Source organism: Leucopleurus acutus (genome assembly GCF_964270905.1).
Source record: "Leucopleurus acutus genome assembly, chromosome: 2".
In the NCBI taxonomy this organism is placed as follows: domain Eukaryota; kingdom Metazoa; phylum Chordata; class Mammalia; order Artiodactyla; family Delphinidae; genus Leucopleurus; species Leucopleurus acutus.
This window is the reverse complement of record NC_139143.1, coordinates 5,185,216-5,207,965: the sequence shown is the minus strand read 5'-3', so window position 1 is coordinate 5,207,965 and position 22,750 is coordinate 5,185,216. Positions and strand designations below refer to the sequence as shown.

Genomic DNA, 22,750 nt, shown 5'->3' with positions numbered 1-22,750 from the left:
CACTAATATCTGGCTCTAAGATGGTGATGGGAAGGTCACCTCACAAGTAATATTTTTTTGTCTTCCAAAGATCATTCTTTTGCACTGTGATTCCAAATTTCAAGCGTGTAGAATGAAATGCCTGTTCCCTTCCCATTCTTAATTCTGCTAGTCAACAATGACCAGCTGCTGCCTTTGGAGTATCTCCACGAAAACACACTTGTAGGACCATTTCCTGTCCTGGATGTCTTACCTGACAAAAGATGATCTGGGTAAATTCCCACACATTTTTAATATGCTCTTTATATAGTCCTGACATCTCAGAATTTTAGTGCAGGAAAAACTGATTAAAATTACTTTTGCTCACTGCAAAAAGTAGATGAATGCTGAAGTGTACAAAGTCAAAGAATTAGAGAGCTATCCTTTTATAAGTATATACAATCATATATTAATATATAAATCTGTTATTGACTACTCCTTAAAATATACATTTATATATACATCTAACTTGTTCTTTACAAACATAAGAACACACTATAAATATTACCTTTGAAACTTTTCATCATTTTACAATATATCATAAACATTTCTCCAAGTCAGTGTCTGTGTGTATAATTTTTCCTAACAGATAAATAATATTCCATTGTACTAGTCATTAATTCATTAACATATTTATTCAACAAATATCTATTAAGAGTTTACTCTTGTAGGCACTGGGAATACAGCGCATCAGTGAACAGCACAGACCGCATTCCGGCAGGGAGGGGGCACAGAGTGGAGCCTGGAGAATGGGCCCTAAAGCACCTAATCAGTTCCTCCTGAGAGACATCTACATCCAGTGGTTTTGCTCTTATAAACCATGTCATAATAAATAACTTTGCTCACACTTTACTACTCACCACTGGGAATATTCCTGAGATTTAAATTTCAAGAACTGGAATTAACTGAGTCAAGGAGAAGGAGACTTTAAAAATCTGATAGATATTTTTAAATTCCCCTTCAAAAAGTCATGTCATTTTACAGTCCTACAAGCAGCACATGAAATATCTATTTACCCTCATGCTTTTTATTTTTAGTTTTTCATTTCTGCCCATCGTAATGTGCTCGTTTCTTTTACCTTTAGTAAGGCTGAGCATCATTCACAGGTGTGTGTGTGTGTGTGTGTGTGTGTGTGTGTGTGTGTGTATACACACACATATATATATGTATATATATGCTATTCACATTTCCTCTGTGAATATGCTGTTCAGATGCTTTACGTATTTTTCTATTGGGTTCTTTCTCTCTCTTATTATACTCTATGGTGATTAACTCTCTGTCACAGTGGTTGTAAATATAGTCCTACCAGTTTATTATTGGAATATTCAATTTCCTTACTATATTTGTCACCAAACAGAAGTTTTCGTCATTACGCAGTCAAAGGATGCCAACGTTTTTGGCTTCAGGATTCAATGTCAGGATTCAAAGGCTCTCACAGTAGTTTTTAAAAATCAACAACAATCTCTTCTAGCACGTTTAGAGTCCCATCCTTCCTTTCAACACGTATGAAGTTCAATAGAAAGTGGTGAAGATTCAGTGTAGTCCGTGGACAAACCAGAACCCAAAACACCATTATTCCTCTCACTACAGCACTCACCGAGACTTGCCAAAATTATTTTCACAGACATACACCGATTACACCTTAAAATAGGTATTTACCTACCCATCACAACTTTCTAAATAAATTGCTGAATTTGATTATATTTTAATTCTCTGTTCTCTAATTTACTGGCTAGTCTCTAAATTGGCTATTCTCAAAGAACACTGTTGCATACTACTTTCCAGGACAGTGACTGAGACATGCCATTAACATCTATGAGATGGCAGTCTTCTAATTTTCTAGGAAAAAATAAGCTGTAGGATAGAATTTTCTCAATTTAAGATTCTCACTCTCCTCCACAGTTTTTTCATAAAGCTTTGATACCTACTATTTCTTATCTACTGGAAAGCACCGTCAAATAACAGAAATAAAAGGAACATTTACTCTTTTTAAAAAGACTAAATAACCAATTTAGAAAGGTTTTCTGTGAAAACCTGTGAAAGGTTTTCTTTATTGGCATAGACGATTTTTTTGGTTTTTATTACACTGATATAAGTGAACCATATTTTCTGCGGGTAAGACTGTTCTTAACGTAGAACGACAACATTCAAGTCTCCTTCCACCCAGACGGGTTTGAGAACTACATAAAAGTAACCTGATATGGTAACTGCTCTAGAATCTGCTTCCTACAAATTAATGACAACTGGTTTGGAGATACAGACACGATACTAATCCTTCAATCATTTAACAAATAGCTATAGTTCATATTTTGTGTAAATATTTCGAGGTTAACAATGGCTTTCCTAAATTGAAACAGAAATGGCTAAGAATGTTTATTCTACAAGCCCATTCACAGGGACTATTGTGAAAATTTAAAAACGTGCTAATTATTAATAGGTTCATTGTATTCAAAGTATGTTAAGAGTTCAAAACAAAGAGAAAGATTTAGACTCTTTAATTATGGATATCATAATTAATTTATGTAAAATAGATTCAAATATTACATAAGAATGATGTCTATAACTTACTCTCAAATGGGTCAGCAAAAACAATACTACAACAGAGAGACATACAGAATTTGTGTGTGCGTGTGTGTGTGCATGCGTGCACATGCGTGTGTGTGTGTGTGCGTGTGTACACTGAGAGAGTGGGGGGAGGTGGGGAGAGACAGAAGCAGGCTAACAACTGTGAATCTAGGGGATGTGTAGACAAGAGTTCATGGTACTATTCTCGAAACTTTTCTGTAAATTTGACTTTTTAATGAAAAGATATTCTCAGTAGAATTTATAACTTAACCCGCAAAGATTGAGAGGAATGCAGCTAAAAAGCAAATGAACACTAAATTTAATGTTATTTCTTTTACTATAAACATTTCTATAGAATCTAGCTTGACCAATATCCGTATTGTAATCACAGTATAGAGTCCTATTTGTACAGAACACACCTACATTTCTGAGTCATCAGGACATATTAAAGGGAAGCTAACCTTCCGGACCGTCCTCTTCAGCACTAGCAACTCAAACCCAAGGTCCACAGACAGAGAGAGACGCGCTCTCAACTGTCTACCAAGTGAGTCCAGGCCAACCAGGTAAGTGATGGAGGCGGACAGGCAGGGCTTGTGAAACAAGCAGACTCCTGACACAAGGAGACACCTGCTGCTCAGCACCAGCTCAGTGTTGCTGGGACAGCAAGACCAGTGCTAGCAAAAGGAACAAAAAACGTGAACTTTATGCAAAATTTCACTAAAATTTATAAGGTTAGAAACACCTTCTAAAATTTTTTAAACACCATGAGGCCAAATAAAACACCTCTAAACACTTCTGCCCAGAATCACCAGCTTGCAACCTTTACCTTCAACCAACAATTCACTTTCAAAAATCCAAGTTCTGGGTCAGCAATAGAATTAACTTAACTGAATCTTTTGCATCCTACTTAATATGTGAAGCATATATTATCTGACCTCATATCTTAATTTTTCAAAAATAAACCCACAAAAACTAATCTTTAAAAGGGCCAATTCTAACACAATATTGTAAATCTACTATACTTCAATAGATTAAAAAAAAAAAAGAAGGAGCCAATTCTTTGAAGCAAAATTCTACTGTTACTGGTATATCTTTAAACCAAACTGATGCCATATATAGAGAGTAAATAAAATTATTTTTCAACTTAGTTGGATTTAAATAAAACAATTAAAAATATATATAAGCATATTTTTAAGCATCCCAAGCATAGCAAAGTACAAAAGAAAGACACCGTTAATCTATCGTGCCTCCAATTTTACTTTTTACTACAAATACTTACCTAAGGATGCATAAGCAGATTTTCCCTCCCGATGTGAGTCGGCAGAATCCAAACCTCTGTGTACTTTCAATGTCTGTCAGCACAAAGGCAAAGTGCTGTCCGACTTGATTCTGAGACACTCTAAAATACAGTAGTATTATAACACTTTAAGCCTTGTGTGAGAATTTTCTTAGAGAAAAGCAAATGCAAGAATAGATGTATGTGTGGCATTGTTTTCACCTTTCCAATCAGCTGGTTCTCAAAGATAGAATGACGTTTTAAAAACTAAAATGAGCGTGAAATGTGCAAACTAAATCATGAAGCAAGTACCAAAATAGGCTGAAACGCCTTATGGACTGAGCAATTCAGCATATTCTAATCCCTTACTAGGGAATCATAAGGTATCTTACCGTAAGTTTTCACATGCTTGAAAGTACTTATCAAATATTTCATAAATTCCGAACGTACTACTAATGGAACCGGGGAGGTGAGAAGCTGGTCATATGACGGTCCGCCCCTCCCCAGCCTCTCCTCCAGGTGACTCTAAGGCTTCTCACACAGCAAAGCGTGTTGCTGCACAGCCTACTGGCAGCCACCACCAACTCTGTTTAATTGCTTCTTCTGTTGACATTCTCACCCAATAAAGTACCATACAAATTACTATTGGCAATTTTTTTAGCATTCTCTTCTAGAGCTACCTGTATCCTGGTAATAAATTTCCAAGTACAAAATAAGAATACAATTTCTATTAAAAAAAGCTTACTACAAAGAATCTGAGCTAACGTGAACTAAGTATCATCATACGTGTCACACTGCCATGTAAGGTGCAGTATAAATCATTACGCTGAACCTTTACTATTATTTAAAATATACAAATATATTTCCTGTTACTGGCCATAACTTTGCCATTAGACAACAATAACTGAACATCTGCTTCCTTGTCCCAAAATAAAGTTTCCAGGACACCTAAACTTTGGCTTTGAAATAGCCACAGGAATTATGTTTGAGGAAACAAGCTACTTACCCCTACTGCACCAATGCTACAAATCATTTTCAATTGTCAGGAAATACTGCAGTTCAAATGCTGAATATTTAACAAACACAGTTTTATGGGGACAGGTTTGTTTTTGTTTTTTTTAACTTTTACAAACTTCACAAACAACCTCTAGTGTCTCCTGTGCCCTCTAGTGCCCAATGTTCACAATTTACTTCCATAGCTTTTCTTCCTTTATTTCATCTTTGCTATTAATTTGGAAATTGCAACTTTAGCAGGCACAAGCGATTCCCCAGAAAAGAGGTAAAACAAGGGGCATCATTCACCAGCAGTACTTATTACTATCAATTAGCCCATCGTTCGAAAGGCTTTTTTATCTTTAACACTGTAAAATTTTAGATTTTTACTAATCTCTACTTTTAGCAAAATATTTTCCTAAAATAAATTTTCTTTTAATACCACCTCACAGCATACCCTTAAAGAAAACTGATAATAGGGTATGAAAATCACATGAAAAACAATAAATGATCTGTTATTATGCTCAAAGGGCTATATATTCTGTGACATTCCAGTTACACACAGGTAATACTCTATTCATCCAGCATTTGTTCAGTAAAATACAAACATAATGAGATTTTCAAAACTGCTAGGTAAGAGGGTTTCTCTGCAGCCTTCCATAATATTGCACGATTTCTATAAAGCTATTCTTGGGAGACAACCAGCCATGAGTTTTACAATATCACACAGATGGTCTCTTCAATCAGGGTGAAGTGAGATAGAAACCAGGATATATACATCTGATTTTAAAAGACACAATTCTAAGGCTCTGATAAAGGACATATTAATGTTTTTTTCTCCTAGTGCTTACAACATGTACCTGAAGAACAAAAGGAAGAAATGGAACCTTAAGACTAATCCTAACTGGCCACAGTGGAATAAACAGAAGATATAATGATTTAGAAGGCTTCTCCATTTCAAATATTATTTAATTTTGAACCTCTAGTCTTTTTTGTTAGAGGCAATGGGGGAAATATACATTTCATTTTATAAAGAAAACACATGTAATAATTTTAAAGTGCTCACTGAGATTAGGCTAAGGTTATTTTAAATGATGACTTATACTGTACCTTTCAACGTCAAAGGGGAAACAGAACTTTGGCACAGTCTGTAGTACTTCCTGCAAACGCAAAAAAAAAAAAAGCTTTAGAATATTTTTAAAGATGCAGTTAAAACTTTTTTGGAGACAGTTTTTAGGAAAAAAAAGTTTGTCTTTTTCTTAAGAAAAATAACAGAGGTTCCTGGACTAAAATAATTGATTATTAAAAAGGAATTAAGTGTGTGCTTTGGCAGATTGCACTGACAATGCCACGGAAGCCCCAGGAGGGAAAGGCCTGGCCTGAAGGGTATTAACACCCCTCACATCCCCGCTGGGACTCCCTTCAACAAGGCCATATGGATTTTACAAGAAGCACCGCACCATATGGGTAAGCTGCGTCTGCTGCTGCTTGTACCACAGAGTAGCCACAGGGACTTCTGACAGATCCTGGCTCAGAAATATAAATGTTGTTTCAATTAAAATGCAGGCAGAGAAAAGGGAATGAAGTTGGCAGCAATGAATTACTGAGAGGTATAACAACTCTACGTGCCCCAGAGTAAAATGGTTCAAAAAAAAAGTATTTTCTATAGCTAAAGAAACACATTTATATGTTGAACTCTTGGTAAATTCAACATCAGTAACACTAAGTTTAATCCCAAATAACACTCTTAAAGAAATGTGTATCTAAAAATAAGCCTTTAATGTAAAACTACATAGCTTCTACTCTGTGCACTTTTATATAAGAATTTCCTAATATGAAAATCAATGTTTTAATTAAGCATAGAAAATAATCTTACTGACTTGAAACTGCAGTGATTTTATAGTTATTATAAAATAATTTTAAAAGCTTTTAGAAATCATATACATTAACAAGTATAACAAAATGCAGATAATTGTCAGATATTTGGCAAAAAAAATAGAAAAAGATCTATTTTGTTAAATATGAAAAACAACTTAAAATTAACTCCTGTCATAGAGTCAGAATTGAAGACACCATCACACAAGTTTAAAGCCAGGCGATTTTACAAGAGAAAGCAGAGATTGATGAAGAGGCTTCATATTAAAAGAGTAAAGAGCAAATATCTTCATGCAGTAGCCACTCCCCAGCAAAAAATGCCCTATCACTACTTCTCTGCCAATAAAACTTACATTCAGAGAAATCATCAGTATATGAATATTAAGCCCTATACACAGCCATAGGATTGAGTGTTTTAAGCAGAATTTCTCCCATTCTTTTAAAATGTAAACTGGTATAAAGTATCAAGTAAAAATAAACCATTGTAAAATTCCAATGCCAAAACCTAAGAAAGCTTCAAGAGCCTTAAGTCCCTGAAGCTGAAAGAAAAGCATATGTAAAAAAGCTATCTTCTATCTTTAGGGCAGGGTACCCAGGTTTGCGTATGAACATACATTTGTAAGTACGAGCGCAAACCCCGTATTTAGAAAAAGCCAACTGTTTTACTACTGACAATGTTTTATTATCCATAAATGGAACTAAAAGAGCTGCTAAGCTTGAAATAATTCAAATTACTTAAACTGAAAACAGGACATTACAAAAGAGAACAATTCATCTGACCACTGCTAATCCTTATCTTGTGCTGCAAAAAAGTGAAGCCATTTCCCATATTTACAACACACATGAACGCTATTCAGATACTCCCCCTGCAAAGCTGTTCATATCATTTCTGTAACAATAAAGATAGATATTCAAAATCCATTGTCTGCTTCCAAATATACCCGAATTAATAATATATTTCACATTGATTTTAAGACTCAAATAAAGAAGAATGTTTCCCAGTTAGTTGCTCAATCGTTCACACCCTCCCCCTCCCTCCTTCCAGAAGCAACACACATGCACACACTTCTGCAAAACAGCCACGGCTCGCTCCCCAACTGGCAGAAGCATCCCTCAGGGGACAAGTCTTTAAACCTCCGCACTCTTTAAAATTCAACCAGCCAGCAGGTCTATAGACTAGTGTATAAACAGTATAGACAAAAAAATCCTCTCTCAGCTTATGTCAGTGACAAAGCAGCTCAGCAGTTGACTGTTCCTCCCCTGACAGTATAAGCTGGGCTTACACAGATCAATGGCTGCAAGTCCTACCTAGCTCCCAGGGCTCGGTTTTCTTCCTTAATTACAGGTGCTATTCAAACTGAGGTTGAAAAAGAAAAGAGAGAGAGAGAGAGAGAGAGAGAGAGAGAGAGAGATGAGAGAGAGAGAGAGAGAGAGAGAGAGAGGGAGGGAGGGAGGGAGGGAAGAGAGTTGGAGGGAGGAATAAAATACATGCAAATAGTTTTTTGGATCCTTTTAACAATGATGTTAATTGAAAACTGTACTTTTATATTGATTAGAAGTGCTCATAAACTCTGGTATTTCCACCGCACTGTGTTCTTGATATGACACATACACACACACATTTCTGGATTGGCATCCGTAGATTATGTGAAAGGTTTAAGACAATACTCTTCAAAAGTTATGTTTCTCTATTCCTACCGGCTTTTGTTTTTATGAAATACCTAACTTCCTCAGGCAAGAAAAATTATCTGGGTTCTCAAAATCCTCTTAATTCTCTAAAAGGTTTCTTTTCATAGAAAGAACACATTGACTAACATGTCAAATGTTAAAAACAGAAATAACAAAAAGAATGATATATTAATAGAATATAAAATTATGAATAGCAAAACACAAGAGGCAATAACACATATATCTGCATATGCCCTAAAAACAAGTCTACTACTATATAAATAAACTGACTGGGAAATATATAAATGACTGAAAACAAGGATTAATGCAAATTTATACACTGAGGTTTTTTGGTACTATATCCTGTATCTGTACTAATAAGCATTATGATCAAACTGATCGTATAAGAGAGAAGAAACTGCTCATGTTAAGAGTGGTATATTGACTATCCATGAGGTTACCTTTGAGCATTATAAATTGATCAAATAAAAGAGGAAAGGAGCATTTAAGAATCTACTTTAAAAAAAAAAAAGCTGAAATATGTAAAGTTTACCTCCTGATTAGAGTTCAGTAACTACAAAGGTCTTAGAATTTCTCTGAAAAAAATCTAAGAGGCAAGGAGATGCACCATCGTTGGGATCAGTACTTGCTTTCCTTGTCCTCAATGGCTCCTTCCCCTGCCCTCCACTGAAATGCTGAGGTTCCAACCAGTCCTCTCCGCCACACTCAGTAAATTATACCTGCCTAGGCAATCTCACCTACACCCACGGATTCAACTACAACTACCAAATTTCTTAGTCCTATAGTTCAGATACTTCTGTGAACTCCAGGATTATACTTCTCACTACTTTCTAGTATCAATCTCTGAACATTCCCCAGACACCTCCAATGCAGAATGAACAAAACTGAAGTCACTCTTTCAGTTTTATAGTCCTTATCACCCAGAACGGCAGCACTGCCCACCCCGTTACCCAAACAAGCACATGGTAGTTGCCTAGACCTCTCCCTTTCCCTGACCCCCATATGCAATCAATCATTCCTCAAATTCTGTTTGTTCAACTTCATAACCGTCTTTCTCCAGGGGTTCTCAATGGGAGGGCAGAAAGAATTAGACGGAAGATAAGACGGTATAAGATAATCACTTGGCAGGGTTTTTCACAACACACTCGATTGCCTACAGTAAGGGTCTTGAGTGTTTAACTTGGTTTGACTGGCACCTATAACTAAGGAATAAGATAAGGGCGCCTACTGTACACAAGCAGTAGTTACCCTCTCACTGCCAGAAGTGACACGGTGGACTTTTTCGGGGACTGATTCAGCACCCTCCTCAAGGACTCAGGAGTCCTCCATCCTTCTGCTCTGCTGTCCGGAGTTTGTGGCTTTGTCCTCAGGCACATCTACTCGTGGTCACAAAACGAGCTGCCAGAGTTCAGCTGACCACATGAAGATACCGTTGTATCCAGCGAAAGCTTCCTGGGAGGCTCTTTCTATCAGCGGGGAAACCTTTCCCAGCAGGCCCACCGGCTGACTTTCCCGTGGCAGCTGATCAGCCGGAAGGTGGCGGCCACTGCTAGACTAGCCACGGGCAGGGCAAAGGTTACCCATGCTTAGCTTAGCCTTAGACTACTTAGAGAAGTCAGAATTCAAACCCATCCATTTTCCACTGGCCACAACACCTGTAATTAATTACAAAGAAGCTTGAGTGAAGCATCATCTTTTCTTTCTTAAGACTCCTCACAGCAATTTTAATTAGATAAGAATTACAGTTCTACCAAAGTTCTCAGGAAAAATATACACGATATTACATAAGGACAGTTTTCAAATATGCATAAATTTATTCATCTGAATAACACTTTCAGAATCCTTTTGTAAAAAGGGGGCTTTACTTATCAATTTTAATCTAATTTTTCACAATGGCCACTGATTCCTAAAAAGATGGTTACTTAATTTTGAATATTATCTCCCCAAACAAATGAGAATTCATTAATACCATGTATTCACTCAATCTATTTGTGCTTTACATGGGGGAAAAATAAACTTTTCTTTTTCTCAAAAGAAATATTCACTGAGCTACTTAGTGACAAGCAGGTCGCACAGCGCACAACGGGGATTCCCAAACTGCACCCGAGCTGCTCAAGGCACCACGGCACACCCACAGGGGTACTGCGAGATGCTCTAAGTTTCCAAGGAAACACAGCTACACTAACAGGGTTTTTAGATTGGGATGCATTTTATTAAAAGGCAGAACTACAATTATACCGTAAATTACACATACAGCCTCTTTAAACATCGTCTTACTTTCTAAAGTTTTTTAAGCTTGGAGACTCTATTTTAAACTTAGAGCCAAGGAATAACTATCAGAATAATTGAGGCCACTGCAGGATTTTTCTCTTGGTTTTACTTTTATGTACTATTTCAATTAGAAGTAAATTTCTCTTTCACCCTTCTTCCTTAATTTAAGGAAAACACCAAGTCTGTGAATTCTGACACTAACAGTGTTTAGATTGTTAACTCTGATCAAGTTATTTTTCACTATCAAAAATTAAGAATGGGGCTTCCCTGGTGGCACAGTGGTTGAGAGTCCGCCTGCCGATGCGGGGGACGCGGGTTCGTGCCCCGGTCCGGGAAGATCCCACATGCCGCGGAGCGGCTGGGCCCGTGAGCCATGGCCGCTGAGCCTGCGCGTCCGGAGCCTGTGCTCCGCAACGGGAGAGGCCACAACAGTGAGAGGCCCGCGTACCGCAAAAAAAAAAAAAATTATGAATGAATTTTTATTGTTGAAAGATTTAAATAACTGCCACGAAGCAAATACATTCGACTGTAAAAAGAACTGTATTATAGAAATACGCATTTTGAGGATTTTGGTTCTATGTGTATCAGTCAGATGATGAGAGCTCTGTACTCAATATTAGCTTAATCTAATGCCAATGAAAAAGCCTAGATTCAAAGCAGTACAGCATGATGTTACCAAAAATACGTATACTGTACTTAACGATTAGATAGGTGGTTTACTTGGCAAATAAAAGGAATAATACATTTCCCTCATTAATTTAAGATAAAGAGAAGAATTCAAAAGGCATGAAAGTATATATATAAGCAAATGGGCTTCCAAAGGTTTTTTGTCAAAAATTCTATTCCAACCACTTCAAATTTTTATGCCTACGTTAACACTAACTTTTAAACAGTGATTTGAATAACAATTATCCAACTCTAAGAAAAAGCCACCTAGGAAGACTCCCTTTCTTTTTCCCTAATAACCATGTAACCTCCCATTCCTTTCAGACTAATATTCTTTGCATCACTCACTCCTATTTTAACTAGTAACATTTTCTAGATCAAAGGAAACACCTATATAATAAAAGAGCATTGCCTATAATATTTATTTGCATTATAGACACTAAGCTACTTAAAAATGAATATCAAACTGCCATTAAATCAAGATAAGTAGAATTAAGATAAGTAGAAAAAAGCCTCAATTCTTAGAAACAAGTTTGACGCCAGTCAACTGATCCGCTACCATGACCCCAACCCACAGCTAGATGCTGTGGAGAGTAAAGGAAACGTGATTACTAATTTTCAGAGCTACGATGAGATCCCAGAAATAGGCACAGGCACCAGTGTGCAGGCACACACCCACGAGGCAGCAAAGCCCAGTGGTCAGTGCACGGTGCTCTGGAGCCAGGAGGTGACCCTCAGACCTGGCTGTGCCAGCCCCCGGCTAAGCGCCCCCGTCACCACCTCTAGAAAATGTGCCAAAATTATCATCTATCTCATAGGATTAAGTGAGGATTTACTTGGGATTTGTATGAGGATTAAGTTGAAAATCCATGTAAAATGATTAGACGGTGTCAGGTACATAAACCCCACTGACAACTGTTAACTCTTTTATTAATTAGTTAACTTATTTTAAGAACTCAAGTGTCATATGAATTCAAATGAAGAAGATACTTATTCAACACATATTTACTAAATAACTACAACATTTAAGGTCCTGTGTCCAATGACCTATGCCAAAACATTAACATACTGAGATACAAAATACAAAGTATTATACTGAATAATTTATCTGCCTCCTTGGAAGATGGTTAACACATTTAATTAATATAGGTGCCTATGGATATAGATATAGATTTGAATATATTCAACTATTTCTGTTTAATCAAACACAATAGAGGCAAACTCGGTTAATGCTGCAAAATCATAACTGTGCATATCTGATGTTTTCGGTATGTACAGGAGCTTACTTTGGGCTACCACCCTGGCTACTTCTTTGAATTAAAAATATCTTCAAAGAGTCATGCCAACAGACATTTTTCATTTAAGGGAGGGTTTACTAATAAAATTCTTTTTTCATGTACTTATTTATCAATGCACTTAATAAGGATTAATTACCAACTCTGCACAAGGCACTGTCCAGTGTGAGGAACGGAGAGACTTCCTGCCCCCTTCACCTCAAAGGGGGCTTCCCTGCAACTGTCCTGGCGAAGACACTGATAGAGATGCCCTTAGAAAACACATCCTCTTTGTAGCACTGCCCTTGATTACTGAATTATGTTTTCCATTTTCTTTAATTTTGAGTCATTCTTTGTCCTTTGTTAACCTTTAGCTGGATTTTACATTTTCTCCAGTCTGGATTTTATATTTTCCCCAGTCCTGTGGACTGCCAGACCCTTGATTCATATTATTTCTCATATTCTTCAGACCTAGACCATGTGCAATCTTTCTGTCACTGTATCCATGTAAATATTCTCCATTCATTGGGTAAATCACACATTAAAGAATGTATTTTGCTGTTATGGATGACAAACGAGGTATGATATGTCCCAGAGAAGTAAACTACAATTACCCTTTTTTTTTTTTTTTTTTTGATCCTGCCTTGAACCCAGTTCAGAACTATGCCTGCACTGCTTGATTTTCCCTAGATAGTGAATCCTGCGATAAACCAGATGGGAATCTTGTTTGTCTGATGCTTTAAGAAACAACAGAAACTTTAGTTTTAGAGCATAAATCAGGGCCCCTACACTTTAGATGACTATTGTCTTCTGGGAGCAACAGTACACATACTAATTATTTCTCTATACCTTGAAGGTCCCTGGAGTCTATAAGGTCACCTAGTAGAAATGAGAATCACGGTGTCTTTTTAAAGTTTGGAAAAATCATAACTGACTATTTACCCATCTGGAGGCTTTGTCTGGAAGAACTAAATTATAATTACACAATTATAAAATACAGACTGTTCTATGAAGATTATTTACTTAGGTATAAAGTCTAATCAGTACTAACTCATATTTACAAACTCAACATGAACTTATTTATATGAATAATTAATATGCTTATGTACATTTATGTATATTCAGTTAGCAAATATTTAACGTGCGAATAGTAATCAAAGACAATCACAATGTAATGTAATAAAAGCGTGGGTGGTAAAAGTGAAAAACACCAGGGAGTCTAGAAATCAGACATGTACACCAAATTCAGCAGGGGTGCTACTGGAGAAGTGTGGTGGAAGTCCCAAGGGAAGAAATCTCATCTATTGCTAAACAGAGAAATACAGAGAGAACAAGAAGTTGGCCCGACTATTGTACAACGGGAGGGAGGTAGAGAGGAGTTAAGGGTGGTTTTCCCATCACAGGAAAGAATATTACAGAAAGGTCCAGAAAGGTCTGGAGACAAGAAAGAACATGTACAAAGTCTGGGGGGATGATAAGAGAATGTGGCTTGAGAAATAAGCAGGGGACTGATTCTATCAAAAGGGCTTTAGGCCAATTAAGAAGTTCTGACTTGATGCAAAGAGTAGGGAAACCACCCCTCCTGGTTTGCCCAGAACCCTTTACATGCATCTTCTCAGCGCAGTTATCAGCAGCAACCCCTTTTACTCTCAAGTGTCCAAGTTACAATTTATCATAACGGAAATCAGAACAGTGGTACCCTGGGGCTGTGGGAGTGGGTTAGCAGGCACAGGAAGTAACCAGGAAGCAGCAAGAGGGAACTTTCTGGAGTGACAGAGATAGTCTGCATCTTTAAAGGAATGTGGGTTACACAGGCGTAAGCATCTGTCAAAACTCATTTCACTGTACACTTGAGATCTGCATTGCAACATATACAAATTATCAGTGAAAAAGTAATAAATAAGTATCTCAGTTTGGACAATAAATCATGGTCACCCAACCTAAGAGAAACAGGGAAGCTTTGAAAGGTTTAAAGCAAGGGAGGGACATGACTGGACTTGAATTTTAGAAAGATCACTCTGACTACAGTTTGTAGAATGGGTTTTAAAAGGACAAGACTGAAGGCTGGAAAATCAGATAGAAAGGCTTTGGCAATCGTCGAGGTGAGGAGTGGTGACCTGAAGTGAGACAGTGCAGCAGGAATGCAGAGAAGGTACAAAACTGAGATATAAACAAGAGTAAAAATGGAGACGCCCAGGAGGTAGCTGGATAAAACGTCTGGTGCTCCAGAGAGAGAATCTGGCCTAGACAGAGACAAAGAAAGGGAATGGCACCGATTAAAAGATACAGAAGTGATAAGAGATAGGACTCTTTTATTGTCTGCTGTTATGGACAGTTACTATTATTCTTCATATTTTTATAGTCGCCTCAACAAGCAGCTTTATTATAATGTTCCCAAATTATGAAATCACTGTATTTTCTCATAATCCTGTCTTTATTTTTCTAGTGATTTGTATCAAGATATACGTTATAGAGTACTCAACCACTTCTGGTATTATAATCACAGTATGTCATCAGTCAGTAACCAGAGATCAATGAAGTTAGTAGTGACCCAGAAAGTCCTAGTTGTTATAACTGACATGATCAATCAGAACAAACGAATCTCCAAAACCTTTGACGGCTTATTCAACTCTGGAGTTCTCCTAATGCCTAACCAGTGCCTGGAACATCACTCATGCTCAAAAAAAAAAAAAAAAAAAACTGTTGACTTCATATGAAATGACACTGTTTTAGCACCAGCAGAATCAACCCACCTCAGTAGACAGTTCAAGGAAATGTGATTTAAGAGTCTGCATGCTTTCTTTCTGATTATCTTCCCAAATAAAGATATGATAAAATAATTGCTTACTCTGTGCCAGGTTCTGACCTAAGCACTTACATGTTTATCTTATTTAACCCTTACAACAACCCATGTTTTATTCCCTTTTCTATGTGGAGGGGAAAAAAGAGGTGAAAGAGACTAAGTAACTTGCCCAAAGTCACACAGCTAACAAATGTTAGAGTTGGGATTTGAACTCACAGGCTGAAGCTTCTAACCATTATTCCCCATGCCATGCCTTTTTTTCACTTTGTTTTCATGTAGGGTTCAATATATGATCAGCAGATGCCTGAATCTGATGCCTGCTTGGTCTCTATATGGTAGATATTGTCCATACATATCAAGAATTAAGGGTATACAATTAATACCTCCAAACCAAAGTTCAGCTTGGCGTATGGAAAAATAAAGGGGGCCGAGATGTGAGGAAATCGTGGGAGAAGAGATGGGATAATATGTCATCACAAATGTGAGTCTTACCTGCTCTGGGTTGTTCTATGCCCTTGAAATTAAGTCCTGAGGCAAAAAAGCAATGCTACTTATGTCTACGCTTATTTATCACCACTGAAAATATTAGATTTACAGTATAAACATACATCTGATTTCTTTCAAGTAAGACTTATAAGGACTTAAGTAGATTCTTTCTCACAGAGGAACAAAATACCAAGGAATTAAATTTGAAGCCTATTATTATTATTATTATTATATATATATATTTTTTGTGGTACACGGGCCTCTCACTGTTGCGGCCTCTCCTGTTGCGGAGCACAGGCTCCGGACGCGCAGGCTCAGCGGCCACGGCTCACGGGCCCAGCCGCTCCGCGGCTCACGGGCCCAGCCGCTCCCCGGACCGGGGCACGAACCCGTGTCCCCTGCATCGGCAGAAGGACTCTCAACCACTGCGCCACCAGGGAAGCCCTGAAGCCTATTATTTAAAAACTGAAACAAAATCATCTGTCACTTATCAGAACAAGGATCATACCAGAACAAGTAAATAATGCTCAAGTAACACAGGCAGGATGAGGTTAAACAATGTTAATAGCAACAGAGGGGCTGAGGGTGGAGAGAGCATGCACTGATAATTATCTTAGGCTCAAGAGTAGGAACCTGCAGATCAGGCCAAAGCTGCCTCTATGTGGCGGCAGGTGAGGACACGGAAAACGGCAGCTCAGATGGTAAACACCCCGGGCCACTGATGCCATTAGCCGTTCTATTCATGAAGTCTGCGAGACATTTTTATCCCCTTCAATTTAAAGCAGGAACTAAGTACTTAGTAATTAATATAAAACCTTATTCAAATATAGCTAGCAAGCAGGACTAAAAATCAAGAATCTAGGAACTCTGTTTCTTTTTTTGTATTTTTAAGTCATCTTAATTTATACAAGATTTTTCCTTTATAAAAAATGTACATGCCCATAATTTTTAATATGTCAAATTACAATTAAATTTGAAGTCACAAGTGGTCTTTTTGTTTTTTGCATGATTTGCTTCTTGAGATTCTAAATAGAAATATTGTGAGCTATTATTTTGCAAACTTATTCTGCTCCACCCATTATAGAACATCTACCTCTTGGAATAAAAATTTAGTTCACACTCCCTGCTGATGTAATCTTTGGCCTCTTGCTGAGGTTTTTAAGAAAAGGTGCCAATCTTGGTCTTAGTTCTTGTAATGCAGAACTCTTTCTATGAGAAATTCAACTGTGAACACTGGTTCTTTTCACACAGAGAAAGCCACCAAACAAGCCTCACCAAATAGCAATGAGTTTTGATCATTCCTAGTCTAGTCCACTTCGGCATAAATGACCTTAAAGAGAACACACAATGTGCTGAGTCTCTTGTCTTTACAATAAAGAGTCTCTTTATTTTACTCAATAAACCAGAAACTACACACACACACACACACACACACACACACACACACACACACACAGAGCGAGAGTTATTTGATAAATTTTCTCAGTTAAGGATTGGTAGTTCTCTTGAATAAATGATCTAATGCCGTCTATTTATTCTTTACAATATATTACTGTATTGGAATATATGGAATATAAGGAGTATATATAAAAACCAGGAGTGACTTACTTGTAAAAGCAGACTAAGGTAAATTCTATAAAGTAGAGGCAACCTTTGGTCAGCTAAAAAGTAGACTAAAATAGTTCTTCCTCTCACTGAAGATTTTCCTGCAAGAACGATGTAAGTCTATCACTGCTTGGTGGTGAGTCTTCTCAGCTTAGAGTCATCAGTGATCGCTAGTTTTTACATTTAATAGCCGTTTTTCCAGTCTTTATCATGTTTGACTTCTGCAATGTGTAACACTTTATTCATTTAGCACATGTTTATTCCACGCCTACCAGGGATGAGACATGTGGGATCAAAGGCTGACAGTGACCTGCCCCTTGACCGAGGAAGCCAAGGCTTCCGCTCCCGAGCACCCTCCCCAGACGTCTGTGCCCACTTCATCCAGCTCTCCTCCTTGCCCCCAGGCTATTTCATGGCGCCTTCTCCATTGGTGTTCCCAGGGTTCCGTCTGCAGCCCTCACCTCTCCGTGGGAAATCCAGTCTCACTGCTACACAGCACGGGTAAAGCCTGGATTCTCCAGCCAGAAGGTGAGGGTCAGAACCCAGTTCAGCTACTCAACAGCTGTGTGAAGCCACATCATACTCCTCTCCTGAACCCCAGCCGGCGGCGTCCAGCCAGAGGCGTCCTACTACTTAGGAGACATCCCTACCAGCTTACCTGGCACGTCCAAAACTGGAAACATCCTCCCTCAAAACCTCCTCCCAAACGCCTTATTTCTATGCTTTTAAGCTAACTCTTTGCCAATCTAACTTTTCCCAAACTTCAGAATCAAGGCAACAGTCTTTCTTTCATTGTTTACAAACACATCACAAACTAGTTAAAACCACATGGACTCTGTGTCTGCATTCGCAAAAATGACCACTAGACTGCATTGTTGTCACTTCTGATCAAAGAGGCTAAGGATAAAGATGTATGTTATCTCTTAGTACTAGCTTACCAAGACAAGCCGCAATGTTATCACTTGTCTAGAAAAACACATATGAATAAACATGTAACTATATATTTGAACAGCTAAGTTATAAAGGTAACAAAAAAATAATTCATATTTTAAATATAATATTCACCATCACATTTAGTTAAAATACTTAATATATAACAACCATGAAGTTAATTTTTGAAATTAGGTCTATTTAAAGGCCAAACATTAATCAAACATTGTACACTACTTGAAATATTTCTATGAAATATCATACCTAACATTGTCTTTAAGATTTAAAAAGTCTAACATATGCAAAGTCTATTAAAATGCACATAATTTATCTCACTCAAAATGAAAATATATCTAATAAATAATACTATTCATCTGGCATCTCCCTTAACATACAAATGCATTCCGTTTCTCCAAAACACAGCAGCTGGGAATGAAAGGAAAGATTTCAAATGATCATTTTCACATCATATTCCATCATCTTTTCTTCAGTTTTTCCTAGCTTTCCTTTGAGTCCCATTCTTTTACAAGGGGTCTCTTTTTAGATCAATCCATATTTCCATAATCCACACTGCTGTTTCCTCCTCTTCTCCCCAGGGTGGACTAACCCCCATATCCAGAACTATGGCTTACAACTGTCATTAAGCCTTATAACAATAACAAGATAACAAAAGAACGGGTGGGGATGAGGCTAGCTGGTACCATATGTTGATCAAGTTCAACATTTTCAACTAACAGAGGATATTTTTTAAATTTCAAAATTTTAATTGTGAATTGCTTTCATATCTACTTATTCTCCGTAACTGTATTTCAGGCTTAAATTTTAAACACTAGTAAACAACCTGGCAATATTACTTTAATAGGGCTTATCTATTAATAATGTACTGAGAGGGGAGAGAAAATGGAAATAGCAAAATAAAAAGGTAAGGTAGCAATTTATTGTTAGCTACTGATTCTTATAACCTACAAGTTTCACTCAACTTATACCTATTCCTAAAAAAGAAATTTCCCTGAAAGGCATTTTTTAAAGCACTATAAAGTTATAATGATTAAGATTATTTCAAAGTAACATACTCCATGTAAATTAATATTGACTTTATGTCAATTTGAAGGATTTTAATTTCTCCACCAAGTAACATCTGAAAACATGCTACTTTTGCTTCCATCCTTTGTTTCACAGTTAATTAATTTTAACTTCTTTTTAAGCTAAAAATAAAGAAAAATGTGAAATGTAACATTTTGAACTGGTAGAGAGACTTTCATGCCCCTATATTAAATTTAACTTTTTTCTCCTGATTTCAGGAGAATGGCTTCTGATTCATCAGCCTATGCTACATCATTTTGAAAAAAATTATTTCCTAACGCTTTGTCTCAAAGATTCAGAACCCGCTATAGAGCTAAATTCCAAAGTGACTTTTATCAAACGTTTACTGCTCAATACAAAGTAAGTTCTTGTGAAACCACATTTATCTTTTTCAATCTGCATCATCTATTATTACTTAATTTCTATAGGTTGTTGAGTAATGCCAGACCTTCCAGGATTGGTCTAAATTATTTGCATAGTTAGAATATAATAATTTCACTGCTATAAAAATAAGTATAAAACCCCTCACCTCTAAGAGCTCATTAAAGTAAAACCTGTTCACCCTTCAGCAGAAAAATAAGGTCATTTTTTTCAGGAGCTTTCAAATTTTGTTATCTAAAATGTATGCAAAAATATTCTTTTCAATAGGAGTTTGCTAGATTACACAGTTCTGTATTCCAATAAATACCTCAGCTCTAAAGCAAAATTTCTCACTATGTTTTTCCAAATTAGTTTCCCTGTTTGCAATAAAACTTTTAAATTTTAACAGTAGAAAATATAAGACAAGCATGCAGGTAAAATAAGAACATGATCACATTTTGCCTTGAGCTTTCTAGCACTGCATTTACAAAGGAAACAAATCTTGCCTACGTGAAGAAAGACAGAAAGATATAATTATGGTGATGATCTTGGACCTAATTTTAAGCACTTTCCCACATGCTTGCCACTTATGTTTTATTATGATTCTTTTTTTTTGACACAGGAATGTGCAAAACAGATAACACTATGTGTATCTACACAGCAAATTATAAGAAATAATTTATATTTTAGGGTTATTAAGATAAATCACTGATAAAATGGAATATGAAACAAAGTATACAGTCTTGATATGATTATAATTCTCTTAAATTAGCCATCATCTCTCTTTATAAGATTTAATTTCATTAAAAATTAAGAAATCAAAAATACATGTTCATATATAACGGAAATATTCATAGTGGTAGTAAAATAAAAATTAACCATCACATATAAAAAACTGGTTCAAGACAATCTGTTCTTTCCATTTGGAAAAACAATAGTTGGTATAGAATGCAATTAAATTTTTTTTCTGTGCCTGATATAATCAACTGGTAGTATAAAATGACAGAATCAAATCCAAACAAGCAAAAAAAGAAATCCAGTTTTTAAAAATATCTGTAATTGTTTAAATATTTATTTTGAAAGTATTCAAATTTAATAAATTATTCCCAAATAATTTAGATTTTATGCTTGATGCAAGAAGCATAATTATAAAATGTCCAGCTATCAATCTACCACAATTTCAAATCATGAAAGACTTTATTTATTGCGATCAAATCCCTTTAAAATTATTAAAAGAAATACATTTTGGAAATGATGGATGTATAAAACATTTTTTTAAATAAAGAACAGGCATTCTTCCTAAACCATGCAGACCAACTACCAGATACTGCTGAACATGAAAACTGTATACAGTGCTGATGAGTTTATTTGTTTTGGAATCAGCTAACTAGCAAGTTACCTGCAATTACAAAAGACCTACAAAGATACAGCTGAAGGGTAAGATTTAAAATGTTCTTTTATTACTGTATATTACATAGTTTCTTACTACTATTCGCTCAGAACTGTAATTCAAACTGTTGAATTCCACCAAGTTTTCTTAATTAGTTTCCACCAAGATTTACTTAATTAATGGAATTTTTATTATTGTAATTTAAAATAATTATGTAATATGTGAACGTTTCTCAATGCATTACCAAGGGTGTTTTTTAGTTATCTAGCATGAGAGCCATACTAGTGTGTCAATATATATTGATTTTTAATTTTTTTTAACCTTCAACAGAAATGTGAGAAAGAGAGATGGTACACACAGGCAGGTGCTCGTCATGAACGAACAGTGGTGGACCTACTAAACCTTCATGTTGCCTGACCCCTCCACTGAGCCGCATCTTTTCATTCACAGTTTGATGAATCCCTATTATATGTGTCATAACACCAGTGTGAAATCTTTCAAAATTTAATATTCCACACCCTCATATCTATTCTGCTTAGAAGGTTATCTTGCTCCTATTTTTCCAAGAAGGTTAAAATAATCTATAACGAGTTTACTCAACTTCCTTTTATCTATTCAACTAGTAATTCAAAACACATTTATTCAGACCCTATTATGTATGAGCCACTGTGCTAGATGTGGTGACTGAAAAATAAGGAGATACATACAGAGTAGGGGAGATAGAGACATCTGAAAAAAGAAAGAATGAAAATAAAACTGTAAAATATAGAGGTAAATGCAAGAGGCTACACAGAAGTACAGACAGGTTGCCTGGGAGGTCAGGAAAACCTTCAAAGAAGGATTAATTTTCAAGCTAAGGTCTAAGAATAAGTAGAACTCGACCACAAAAAAAAAAAAAAAAAAAAAAGGAGAAGAAAAATGGGCAGTAAAAACAGAAATGCCACCAAAAAAAGAAACAGGATCTAGGAAAAGCCAGGGCAGGGCATGAAGGGAATCTGACCACGCCCTCTCATTTGCTGAATGCCTACCCTGTAGTTTGATGGAGCCAAGCATATAACTGACAGAATTCAAACTCCAATTTATACTATCCAAAAAAAAAAGTCTTTTATTTAATGCAAGAAATAAAATTCTAATGTCTTTAGCTATCATTCCACATCAATTCCAAATCACAAAATAATTTCATCATTCTGCGCTTCTAATACAATAGGGTGTCACAATCAGTTACCCTAACTATATATATGACAGTATCCTCCACTCTTACCCTAAAAGAGGACCAACTCCAAGAATACACTCAGTGGTCCAGGAACAAGGCTTAAAGATCCCCTTCCACGCACACCTGCCAAACACCAGCGTCGCCACGTGGATATCAAAATGCAAGTAAAACATGCACCCAATGCCACACCTACATTCTCTTCCCAAATATCCTTCGAGCGCCCGCTTAGAGACGTGTAAACATGCACCCAATG

General features: G+C 36.5%; 1 protein-coding gene across 3 annotated transcripts in view; it reads right to left on the bottom strand.

The window, feature by feature from the left end:
* Nucleotides 1–22,750, bottom strand: part of DENND1B (DENN domain containing 1B) — a 250,682-nt gene that overhangs the window by 151,827 nt on the left and 76,105 nt on the right. For all 3 annotated transcript variants that reach the window (XM_082833223.1, XM_082833224.1, XM_082833225.1), the window contains exons 4-5: nt 5,963–6,012; nt 3,863–3,982 (exon numbers count right to left, since the gene is read on the bottom strand). In XM_082833223.1, the coding sequence (XP_082689349.1) occupies nt 3,863–3,982; nt 5,963–6,012 (170 nt within the window). The remainder of the gene's footprint in view (nt 1–3,862; nt 3,983–5,962; nt 6,013–22,750) is intronic.